This window comes from Trichoplusia ni, chromosome 14 (genome assembly GCF_003590095.1).
Source record: "Trichoplusia ni isolate ovarian cell line Hi5 chromosome 14, tn1, whole genome shotgun sequence".
Lineage (NCBI taxonomy): Eukaryota > Metazoa > Arthropoda > Insecta > Lepidoptera > Noctuidae > Trichoplusia > Trichoplusia ni.
Genome location: NC_039491.1, coordinates 6,793,688 through 6,807,324, shown reverse-complemented (window position 1 = coordinate 6,807,324; position 13,637 = coordinate 6,793,688). Strand labels below are relative to the sequence as shown.

At 36.1% G+C, this 13,637-nt stretch overlaps 1 protein-coding gene across 1 annotated transcript; it reads right to left on the bottom strand.

Annotated features, from left to right (window-relative positions):
• Nucleotides 1-862: 862 nt before the first annotated feature.
• LOC113500713 (toll-like receptor 13) lies at nucleotides 863-6,480 on the bottom strand. Its single transcript, XM_026881596.1, has 2 exons — nucleotides 2,580-6,480; nucleotides 863-1,962 (listed from the first exon to the last, which is right to left on the bottom strand). Exon 1 carries the CDS (start codon nucleotides 5,144-5,146, stop codon nucleotides 2,645-2,647), a length of 2,502 nt encoding a protein of 833 aa, XP_026737397.1. The 5' UTR covers nucleotides 5,147-6,480; the 3' UTR covers nucleotides 863-1,962; nucleotides 2,580-2,644.
• Nucleotides 6,481-13,637: the final 7,157 nt, after the last annotated feature.

Genomic DNA, 13,637 nt, shown 5'->3' with positions numbered 1-13,637 from the left:
TTATGCATTGACCCATTGCCACATATCTGTGGGCACGTAGCCTTAGAGAAAAGTATAAAAATAACAGTTTATCTGACCTTTGACCTGTGACCTATACAAAAGTCGCTCTAACTAAGCTTAGATTTATAAATGATAATGCAAGAGCACTCTACGGCGTAGCAAAGGGCACTTTAAAGATAGGTCTTTGACAAAATGTACAGCTTTGTACATTGTTTTTGTAACAGAGGCGAGTTAAACAATATTATTATATTCTCAAAATGTATCGATTTTCCCATTCATTTACCTAATTTTAAAGATACTATGTTATACATTATTAATTAGATTGACATGATGAGCAGTGAATCAATTGAAGTGAAGTGTTATTTTTTAATTGAGCTCATAATCGCCTAACAAAGAGTTGATATATAAATATAACGAGTTACAAAACTATAAAAAAAGATTATGTTACGTATGAACTATCTATTTAACACATTATACAGTAATTATCTTACCTTCAAATACCTCTTAAACCAAATATAACGATATAGATAAATATATGTATTGCACAGACATAAGACAATCGCTGTAATCACACCGAGACCCTTCTCATTTCGTAAAGTCGGGTAAAAATTATTACCATCTTTCTCTTTTTCTTTTCAAATGATCACAATTTCTTTAGATGAGTCTTAAAGAAAATTACTTTCGGTTCACTCGTTACGTTTCACTCAAGTTATTCTTTTTCTGAACAAAATAATGTCTATTTGAGACACGTCCTTCATATTTGACTTTACAGGTGCGTAAGCAAATTTTATATTGAAGTATTTGATTCAAATGTTTTAACATTCCGTGAAGGAAATGCATGACGAATAAATAAAAATACATATCTCAATCTATTATTTATTAAATCTTTGGATATCCGTTTGTACGTCACAAACTACGATTCACGTAAAAACATATATCTACACATCATTTTCCTCAAAAGTTTTATATAACAAGATACAACCTTAGGTTCCAGAGTGATGAATGAGTAATAATTATTGAGTAACACTGAACAAGAACATCATCTACTAAACAACAAAACAAACGATGCCTATTAATTTCCTCAGTGTTATTTACAATTCATTTTTTAATCATTTACAATATTTTTAAGTAGTTTATTAACTCAATTAACTGTTAAATAAGCTAAATCAATGAACCGGTATTAATGTTCTGTGCAAAACGAATGAAACATATAATCCAATCAATTGTATAATACAAATTAATATACGCAGTAATAAATAATGACTCAATTTAAAATGAAACTTGGATGAGTATTTCTCCATTCCTAAGTCAGAAGAGTTTGTATTGAATTCAGAAGATAGAATCAAACATATTTAAGGCATACAAGATTCTTATTCCAAGATGTAAATATGCATTTATTTTTAGTGTTTGTAATGTCATTCTAAATGTATTTATATTAACAAGTTACAATACTAAATTTATAGAATGAAAAATAATATTTTGGCACTTAAGTAGAGCTCGTTACGCGATAATTATGTAATAATTACAAGGTTTATAGGGAAGACATGATCTGCTTTTTGACGATATTTGCGCATTACATTATCGGCTACATATCCATAACCACTCATTCTACTCGTACATCACATATCGCATACATCACCTTTCGATATGGTGACTTAACATTACAATCGCAGTATATACAATAATGTCGTAGCCTAACCACAAAAAGCCTTAAGTACGGCATAGTAGACAAGATCAGCTAGGTCAGGTATCTAAATTAAATTTACAAATCTACTGCAACTTTACATAAAAATAGGTTTAAGCCTATGGTCAACAGAACAGTTTATTTACATCGTAGACAAAAAGTCATTGCCCACTGCCTAGTTAACCAATCTATTTGTACTTATTTCATAAAAAAATATGTACGTCCAATTATTATATCACATAACGCCGTCCACCCCGTGTGCAGCCGACCACTTCGAACTGAAACAAAAGAACATTTTATCTACAACACTGACATATCAACTGTTTTGTTAGCACACGTTAATTAATACGTACAGACAAGGACATTATTAATGCTTTAATTTAACTGTTAGGGATGAGCTAACATTATTTAATATAAGTAACTTTGAATAAGAATAAGTATTTCGCTCAGTGAATTATTACTTAAGATAATTATGAACACTAATTAATTACATTCTTTTGTAGTGTTAATACTTTATTCCTAGAAATAATGATATGAATCTGAATAGCTGAACCTAGCGTTAATTAAACCTAAATTACTTAAACACCCAACTTAAAGAACCATTCATTTAATTACATTCTCTTGAAAGCAGTTTCATTCAATTTTATATAATTCTTAACATAGAAGAGATTTTGATGTACTGTCTTTAGGTAAAAACCCATTTTGTAAATTATTTTTACGACAGTCAACATTTTATTTGCTTAGGTATAATGCGGATGTGAAATGGCCTTTTAGACAAAAGTAAACACTTACAAAAAGCTCGTTATACTAGCCTATAAACTACTATTTTTAATTTAATAGAGAGCGTTCGTAAGACTCTAACATAAATATGAATCAAATATTTAAGGACACTTACATTGCATCAGTCTAAGTGAGAAGAGAATCGTATTCGAAGGGCGTCGGGTCGGCTGCCCGCAGGTGTCACCACAATACCCCTCCGGATATATTCGACACCTCTATTTGGTCCTCGGCTTCTGTGTTCACGACTGGCACATTTCTTCTTCTGTACCTCAGACGAAAACTAACCCACAGTATCAAAGACATCATAATTAACCCTGACACTGCTAAAGCGCCCACGTATTCCACGTAACTCTTATCAGCAGACTGATACGGCGAATATTCAATTCTGTATTTTGGATCTTCAACAGTTCCGTTTTCCAACTTACCCGAACTTTTTGTCGGGAAAGCGTAGGTTTTGTCTGTAACCAGATTTTCAGGTTTCTTTGTTATATTCAGCGGCGTATTCAAACGCTTGCCGGATCTTGATTTATTTTTTCTATAAACTTCACCGCTTTTGAGATCTTTCTCATAATTACGAGTTGAAACCGAGAAGTATGGTTCTATATCTAGAAATCTGTGATCGATATTCAATTGTTCATTTTGTAGTTTGTTTTGATCTAAAATTTTAGTGGATTCTCTTGCTTTCACAACAGCTGTTTCGTTCATGTAGTCGTTATACATAGAAATTTTGTTCTCATTTCTGTCGTTCGCTTTACTTTCTTTAAAGATCTCAGATAAATTGGCTCCTTTAGATGTGGTATTGGTTAACGTTTTATTGAAAAGTATCCTTTTGTAGTCAAACTTATTTTTACTATTTCCGTGTTTAAACGTTTTTTCAGTTTTATTATTTAAGTACCCATAATACCTTAGTAACTTATTTATCATTTCTGTGCTGTATAAATTAACTGGCGGAAGACTGTCACTTATAGTAAATGTTTCTGGAAATGTACAGTTGTATTTACTTATTTCTATTTTGGCGTCTGAAGTAGAATAATAACATGTTTCGCTGCTAGATAAACTTTTATTGTAATTCAACCAATCCTTGAGCCATAACTCTGCACTACAGTTTATTTGATTACCATGCAATCTCAGCGTCTTAAGTTGCGCCAAGTAAAATAATAAATCGTTTCTGATTTCTGTTAGATTGTTCATTCTGAGATCTAAGTATTGTAAGTGTGAGAAGGCGGCTAATGCCGCTGCATCAGCTAGCAATTGTCTCGCCAGTCCGGGACTCGACTGTAGGTGTAACATCTGCACAGTTTCCGGCGTCGACATTGGAAACGAGCCATCTCGCTCTGGCACCGATAAGTTTAAGTAACAAAGTCTCAAATCTCGAAGCGATAGCGGCCCGTCAAACGTGCTCCAAGACAATGATTGTATGGGATTGTTTGACAAATCCAACATCTCTAGAGACAGTAAGTCATCAAATACGTGGTTTTGAATGTATTCTATGTTGTTATTTTGTAACAACAGTATACGTAAATTAGGCAGGTTTTTAAAATCAGTCATAGATAGATTTTTTATTAAATTGTTATTGATTGATAAATATTTCAATTCATCTGGAAGTGACTTTGGCACTGCTGTAAGAAAGTTTTTATTTATGTTGAGGAATAGTAACATTTCTAATCTGCCTAAGGAATCGTCTTCGACAGAAGCCACTTTATTATCGGAGAAATCCAGCGACTGTAGTAGGGGATAACTGTCAAAATCCCCGCATCTGACGGCTGATATTCTATTTCCAACGAGCGATAGAAATCTAACGGAATGTGTGAATGCTTCGGGAACTTGGTGCAAGCCGGTTCTTGACGCATCTATTTGTTGCAGTCGGCGTCCAGTGCCAACCAATAATTGTGTATCCAATTGTGTGATCCCTAGATGGGGATTATCCGTCAATAACAATCGCGCCAAATTTGGTAACAATTGTAGAGCGCCTGGAGCTAATTTCCTTAAGTTGTTATGTGACACATCTAAGTGTTGTAGTAGCCAGTTATTAAAATAGTTTTCGTGGATGAATTCAAGATTGTTTCTGCTCAAATTCAAATGTTGTAGGTTTTTAAGCGGAGTAAACACATTGGCCAAAATGGTTAGATTGTTTTCTGACAGATCTAGAGTTTCCAATTTAGATAAACCATTAAAACTTTCCTCGAATATATTAACAATTTTATTTTTGCTTAAAATAAGTTTCCGGAGATTCAGGAAGTTATTAAAAACTCCCTTGGTAACGTATTGCAAGTTATTAGACGATAAATCAATTTCCCTCAAGTTTTGCTCTTTGATGTTGATCTTAATTTGAACAAAACTGTTGTTCCGAATGTGAAGTGAAAACGTGTCTAATAAAGGTAAGTCAAAATAAACGATACTTGCGTTACACGTAGGGTTGTAGCGAGCGGTAACTTCGACAATAGTTTTATTAACGTACTCTTGAGGCCACGCCGCTAGCTTTACATCTTCATTACAGCACACAGATAACTGGCGGTGTGTATATGGGTTTTCTTTCAGTGTGATGTTATATGAGCATTGTTGACATGCCGGTGTACTGACGTTACAGGCAGTACATATGTCGAGGCACACTGATGCCAAATTTGTAACTTGATTTGTAAATATAACCGTTAAAAATAAACACTGTTTGAAAAATACCGCCATGTCTGACAGTATTCCGTGATCCTTATGAGTTTATGCTGGATTAAACATTAAATAATGTTGAAGTTTACACATACGACACATATTATCTTGAGTCACACGAGCACTTAAGTTGTTCATTGGATACGAACTAAACATCTTGTAAGTTAGCACTTGCACAAGCACTCTAGTCGGCGCCGTTTCAGTCACATTGCTGTCTGTCACTCATGCTGATGCTGCCGTTAGGTTCAGCAAGGCGTCGCGGACACTGGGTAGTGTGGCAAGAGGATCACTGTAACATCACATGACACTAATACGTAACGTGTCGTTCATGAGTTGCGTCCGTGTCGTGTGCGATCGGGACCGTGCGGCCGGGAGGGGCGTGAGCGCGACACTGCCGGCGCCGCCGCGTCTGACTGCGAACTGTGCGAAGCGAGGCGAGAGCCGCGGCGCCGGCGCCCTGCCGCCGCTTTTACATCCCTCACAACCTCATTTTTATATAGTCAACTGACTTCCACACCACCACTATTTATGTCATACTCGGCGCTCCTTAATACGTTATTTTAAGGACACGAGTATTTGTAAGTGTGCGTACATGTATTTTTCGGTCGCCATGGCTGAGATTGCTCCCTATTGGGCTTTCTTGGAGTGACAGCATGATTTAAACAACAAGTTATTATTGCTCCTTAGCGCGGGCACTTTGTGTCTTTATTAAATACCATACAATTACTCGATCGCTGTCTTGCGGAGAGGAAATTAAGAAGTTCATTTGATGTATAAACTGTTTACTGGGAGTTTATTAAGTTGAATGTAAATATTCAACTTACTAACTAGTAAATATATTGCAGTGAATGTTTTTTTTCTTTTAATTCACTTTTGCTTGTATTTCTGCTTTTTAACCATTTTATTGGAAAGGTAGCCAGTATTGTTTATTGTAATCTTAGAAAATTAATAATCAAATATTAATTTCCTTCTCATATCTAGCCAGCCCTTTTTTAAGAAAACGAAAAACAATGCAATTTCATCTGGTCAGGCCCTAACCTCTCACTCAATCCTTACAGCGCGTTCTGTTTCGACCATCTTCACCGGAACGTTCGACTAGCATTTCCATGAATAGGTCCCGCAAGGTTTTCCGAAGGGTCTCTTTATTGCACTCCTTAATTTGGGTTATTTGAACTTTTCTTGTCCCTCCCTGAATATCTTGAGAAGGAAAACATTGTATTTCGACCTCCTCTAACATGTTTGTTGGCCACCTAATGCCAAAGTTATGAGACTTCTTGGAAATGCCTGCATGTAATAGGGAATAATCGAACTTATGTACAAAAAACTTCAAAATATTTTTTTACATTTGAAGGAATTATAATGAAATGAAAATATCTTTAATAAACGTAACTAAAACTTTACTAAGCTAAACTCTGCTTGGAAAAACAATGATAACCTATTAATTTTTTGTGTGTGGGTGTTTAAAAACCACCAAAACGTTCAACCACGTTTGTCTCGAACGAATTGTTTAAATCGTTCGAAGATTTCTTCAAATCAAATTATCAATCCAGTACATAATGAGCTCAAGAACAAGAATATATTTTATGAAATGAGCTTAAAAACCATAAATTAATTACAATCCTATCAAAACCAGCTGCATAAACGATTAAACGTGCTTGAATCACAAACGTTTCAGTTTCGTAGACGATTTGCATTCGTTTTTACAACTCAATATAATTGATTAACAACAGAGACATTATTCTCGTAGATTAATGTGAGTGCTACATCAAGAAGACATATTTCATCTGTATATTAGGTTATTGCATCCAGAATATTTCCCATCCATTTCTTGGAGCACCTTACCCGAATACATTTATTAAAGTGACCCACAGCTTAGAAACCGCAAGATAAATCATAGTCAGGAAATGGCGGGTTTCGCGGTAAACCGAATAAAAAGGAAAACCTCTACAAATGTACTTGATAACATATGCGAATGTATGTACAGAGAAATGTATTTAACACATACATAATATGACTTACTGAGAAGCACGAAGATTTTTTATCAATTTAAGTGGGAGACTTTCACTAAATATCATTTGGAACTTTAAATCTAAGTTAGTAAAGACCACTGCCAAAGTTTTCTACATCATGATAAAAATATGAATGACACATATGTATGTTTTGTTTGATAAATGAAAATAACTTACACTTTTCTTGATACGGGTTGAAAGATAGATAAAATAAACAGGGGTGGACGTGCGCGTAATAGAAAAAATAAAATAAAATATGTAACATTTATTCTCTATTTATTTTAGTCCTACACATGCGATAAATATTTTGGTCTTCGTAACTACTTTCGAACTATTTGGACAACCCTTTGCATCCATTTTAATACTCATCCACTCCATCGTATCGGTAAGCGGTGTTTTGAACTTCAACGTATTAGGAAAAGTTCGCGTTGCAAAATATTTACGCATAATATAACATACTTGTATATTTAAGAACATTATAATATTCAAAAAGAAAATTATAATATTACAAATGGCTTAAAGTATACTATATTTCCGCGAGAAGTGGCATGGGGCAGTGTCGACATCTATAAATGGGATAAGCATGCGCTGCGCTAACATACATGAGCATCACGCGATGAACGTTATCCAGTCGTTCATATTTTTATGCATTGACCTTGAAATAAAAGTTCGATTCTGTCGAGTCCTTTCATCGTTTTCATTACCAATCCATAGTGTACATTATTAACGCCTTCAGATAAAGGTGATTAAGTAACGAGATTGCCAGCAAGGCGAGGCATTAGGCCATTAGTGCCGTAACACTAAACGGTTTCGTGAAACTAAAAGTGCGCCTTCAGTGGAACAAAATCGCTGTCATTAGGGTAACGAGGGAGAGCGCTGACGCAGCGGGAGTGGCCACCGTAACTCTTTAGCTTGCAAGACCTAATGAACCGGGGAAACCGGGAACTAGCCCCTCGGCCGGTTTTTCCCGGTTACCCCGATTTCCCAGTTACCTCGGACCCTGGACGAAGCTCTGATTGCCGTTTACTTTTTTCGGTAAAAAGCTAATTGTGTGCTGTCTTGTTTTAAAGGTGCTTTGCTGCAACTTTGTGCATTTATCTTACATTGTAAAAGAAAATCCTGTCTTTACAAAGTCGTAGAGTATATTAAAAGGTTGGGTTTTTACAGGGAAGCTAAACTAAGGTGCCATTTAATGTCAAATCCTTTTCACCCCGCTTTAGGGTACGGTGTAATTGTCTGAAGTTTGGTTTAAGTTCTGTTGATATCACAATAAATTCAACTAGCCAGATTTCAGTAATCAGCTAAAACTTATTGCTCGTTTAATATAATGGAAGGACTGTTCTAAAATATATAACCTATTTATTTAACAATGAACCGCTATAGATTAGCAGTTTTGGAAGTCAAATTCCCATATTCTAGAAAAAGACCCTTGCTGGTATTTCAGAATTCTAACTTAAAAAGGAGCAGCAATACCTCTTGGAAAGAAAGGTATCCTTTTGGTAACGCACAAAGTAGGTTACCACAAAAATGAAGCATGCTGAAATTTGTACATTCCTTGTTTTACAAAAAAGATTCTGAAATTCCTCACGATTTTAATTTATACGAATGTAAACAATTTAAAGAATTTAAACTTTACAAAAGACATGGCATTTTATGGTTAAATATATTTCACACCAAAATATTTCAGATCATTGGCCTAGCCTTTTCCCAACTATGTTGGGGTCGGCTACCAGTCTAACCGGTTTCAGCTAAGTACCAGTGTTTTACAAGGAGCGACTGCCTATCTGACCTCCTCAACCCAGTTACCTGGGCAACACGATACCCCTTGGTTAGACTGGTTGTCAGACCTTTCAAGCTTCTGACTACCTGTAACGACTGTCCCCCGGTCCCGGAATAACAGCCGGGACCCACAATTTAACGTGCCTTCCGAAACACGGAGGAGCTCGTTATGACAAAGATGGTCACCCATCTACGGACCAACCGCGTCAAGCATAGCTTAACCTGTGATCGTTTCACTTATGCGGTTATAACTTAGCCACGAGCTCCCGCACCAAAATATTTTAGATATCTTGAATAAATATTCATAAACATAATGATGTAGTCCAACATATAATCTAAGTTATGTCCCTCATGGGAATTTGACTCGTAACCCCTTTGGACCTTGGTAACGTACGATTGACGTAGTACAGAGCTACGCTGTGTGCTACGCCATGAAATATTAATAATAATTTAACTCAATTTCGCGTACGGTAGTAAGCATTTGATTTTCTATGCATTGCAATGATAGGCAGATAATAATGGAGAGGAAAATATGGTTTTATAAAAAGTTATACTTGTTTGGTAATTGTAAATGAGAGCGTAATTACCAATATCTAAAGGAAGTGAAAACAAAAACAAATCAAATGAAATTTATTTAAATCACTTTACTTTTAATCGCCTGGTACGCCCTAAAAATGCAATAATAAAACCCAAATAGAACAAACAAAATTACAATGATTAAGTACAGGAGTAAAAATAAAAACAACTAAATTCAAAGGAGAACAAGCGTAAAACAAGACGGCAAAGGAAATTACTTCAAGCTACACAGAGTTTAATGAGGGTAATATTATAATAGTATTCACATGTTTTACAAAGTAAAATCAACAATGATGTTACGAATCTGGCAACAACTAAATCCGTTTACGCGTAGTTAATCGGTCTGTACTGTGTGGAGTCGTTTAACGGTACCATAAAGGTGTGTTTAGACAGCACGCTTTAATATACCAGTGCGTCACGGGCTGACCAAACTGCAGTACATTGTGTATAATAAGCAAGGAGGCTGATTGTTTTTGATACTACGGATTAAATGACTAAGTGTTATTCAATGATGCAACGGTTTTCTCACGCGTATATGTCCGGATTGTCCGACTAGTTTCGGACCTAACCGGAGTTTTTAATCGTATGCTGAATTGGTAGCGGGGTCGAGAGTCGAACTGGTAGGGAAACTAGTCGGACAATCCCGATATATACGAGTGAATAATGAATCATCCCCACAAAAGCTGCTATAAAAATTACTAAACTCAGTAATATCACTCACTCAGATTGTGTATGATACAATATGTCTTTTAGGTACTATTAGGTACCTGAAACGTTAAGTCTTCTTATTAAGCTTTACTAAAAAGTCCACGTGGATGTGTGTCTGAAGAATAAATAAATAAATAAATAAATAAATGCGGACAACATCACATACATTGTTCTGAACCCAAAGTAAGTTGCTAAAGCACTTGTTTTATGGAATTCAGATACAACGAAGGTACCACAAACACCCAGACCCGAGACAATGTAGAAATGTGAATTTTTACATTGACCCGACCGGGGATCGAACCCGGAACCTCAGAGCTAGCGACACCTTGAAACCGGTGCGTACGCCACTCGACCACGGAGGTCGTCAAATAACCGGAAATAACCGAATAACCGGAAGAAACTCCAAACGTTGAGTCAATCGAGAATTCACAGTCTAAAGAGGCTTCTTAAGACGGCAACTCTTGGTGTCAATACCTCAATATGGCCGACAAATGCTTAAGGGCAGGACGTACGTACTACGTATGCTAGCTACGCGCAATTGAAATTACCGATTGTAATAGCATTGACCGTGCTTGGACAGGCAGGCCGTGTTTGCATACGCTAACGGTACTTCGATTCATAACCGTGCAAGCAAGACGCGCAGGCCGTGATTGGACGAGCCCCGGCTATACTAGCCAGCGCCGTTTAAACGCACCTTAATAAGGGTCCTGGCGTAAAACTTTATTACTTGCCCAACTCGGCTCGGGCGGGATGCGAAACGACCATCATTCTCATTAACCTCGCCTCGCCACCTCACTTTGTATCAATGCCAGATATTTCTTCGTGTGTACACAAAACACGGTTGATGTACACAAAAAATATGTTACATGCCATATCGTTGCAGTAAAGTTAAAGGATTTACGTGAAAAAGCACATTAGAAATAAGAAGTTGGGAAGTCTAATCGAAAAATAGAATTTAGGATATTTCTTCAAAATTCTTGAATATAAAATAGGTTTTATACTTTCAAGATACAATTTAGTTACTGCGGGAGTTGTTTTAAAAAAAACATTGGACAAACTTTTATTATGACCCACCATATTCTTATATAAGGTCTTCTTATGTAAGATATATTTGCCATTAGGAATTGTTTGTTGTCCATTTAATTGGCAATCTTTGCAAAAAAACAAAATTTAAACTTGCCTATTAAACTATTTGAACATGATTTGAAAACGAAAGTTTTCTCAGAAATACAATAATTAGTTGTCAAAACTTTTGATTTGATTATTCAAATTCAATTTTTGTCTCATAATAATATTAAATAAAAAAAATAATTTAATGCGAACCACGTACGCAATATGAACGTAGAATGATTTACGGTGCGTATATATCTCGCGAACAGCCAGTCAACCCTTACGGTGCACGAGTTGACAGGACATGGGCCAATCTGAAGGACCCTAAAGACCGGCTGCTGACAGAAATTGATAAATTTGATTCGGCAGACGAAGTAGCGACGTCTATAGAACCGAAAAAAAGCTATAAAACGCTTTTAAGTTTCAGGTACCGCATAACCGACATTTTATGTAAACGTTGAATTTTGAAATAATATCAAATATCGTTTCATAATCACACATTTTCAAAAAAAGGAGCTTACATACTAAAACAAACGAATTGACAGTAAACAAAACATTAAGTTAGAAATTCAAAAATCTTGAATCTCTCAAGAACGTATCTACGAACTGCGGAATCAAGTTTGTGTCGAGCCAAGAGTTATGTAGTGAATCGGTCAGTGGCAAACAGCAATCCTGAAGGTCGACACTTTAATCAATCACACTCCGTTCGTTTCAAAATGCACGTACACGCCTTCTTGAAATATGAGAGCCCGCCCCGGGGAACTAATGTTTTATATTCTGTCGTTGTATTGACACTCGTGACTTATTGCCTGACGGATTGCGTCCCCGTCAAACTGAAACAGTTGCAAACTGTTTTCTTACCTAACGTTCTCACGATGGAAAACTAAGCGCAATAGGTGATTAATATAATAGTGTCATCGAAAAAGTATCAGCGCTATAGTTCTTAGACGTAGCAGGTTAGGTAATAAGAGACTGATATGAAGCAATGTTCAGGAAATTTCATGAAAATGTGCCTAACCTTCCTACGTAACGTACGGCTTTCATTGAAATCCCAACTTGCTAGTAGTGTGACACTAATAAAGCCGTAGTAAAAGCCGGCGCTTTTTCTTTCTCTTTATATTTTTACGGCGCTCTGGATACCACCTATGCCATAAAAAGTGAAATATTGTGTCTCAGAACGGATGCCTCCACCCTTTATGAGATTGAACAGAAATCCGATAAAAAAGTTTCCGTTAGACACTGAATAACGTCGGTTGAGTAACCTTTTTTAAGCTTCTACATTTTAATTAAAAAAGTAAGTAATCGGACTGTTCGTTTTTAGTGATTAAAATTGTTTGGACACGGTGTCTGTCTGCCTGCTTGCTTATTACGCAAGTTTTACTTCTACTGAATGAATTTTCTACATTAAATTTGGAATTTAATTTCTGAAAATTAAATGTATGAATTTCAAAAATGAATTTAAGAATTGATACTTACAAGACTATTTATATTGAAACGTTTTAAACAAATACATAGTTAAAAAAAAGTAGATACATAAAGGATAACGGGTAATATTTTTGGCCTAGCCTTTTCCCAACTATGTTGGGGTCGGCTACCAGTCCAACCGGTTTCAGCTAAGTACCAGTGTTTTACAAGGAGCGACTGCCTATCTGGCCTCCTCAACCCAGTTACCTGGGCAACACGATACCCCTTGGTTAGACTGGCTGTCAGACTTTTTCAAGCTTCTGTAACGACTGTCAAAGATGTAGGAATAACAGCCGGGACCCACAATTTAACGTGCCTTCCGAAACATGGAGGAACTCGTTATGACAAAGATGGTCACCCATCTACGGACCAACCGCGTCAAGCATAGCTTAACCTGTGATCGAATCACTTATGCGGTTATAGCTTAGCGACGAGCTCCTAATTTTTGCTAATAAATGTTAGCAAAATATCGATACTGCCGTTATTTTCGAAGGACATAAATATATATAACAAGATTGTGAAAAACTAGTTATCCGGACTAATAAAAAGACTCGACAGCAATATTTCATTGCTAAAGAGAATAAAAGAAAACACACAATGTACCAGCTGTTCGTCTTCCCGTCCGAATTCTATGGATCGAATGGAAAAAACGCGTTATTGTAACGATTGTCGATGAACACTGGTTGCCGACTGACGTGAAAGATATATCGCTATCTTATGCATCGCCTATTCGTGTTTACAAAGATCTAAATCAAACTTGCGCTAGTATTAATATTAGTTAGCTAAATTAATGCAAATAGCGCCATTAGCCATAATTACTTAAGTCGGATACGCCTAAATTATACATCCTACCATATCTATACGTA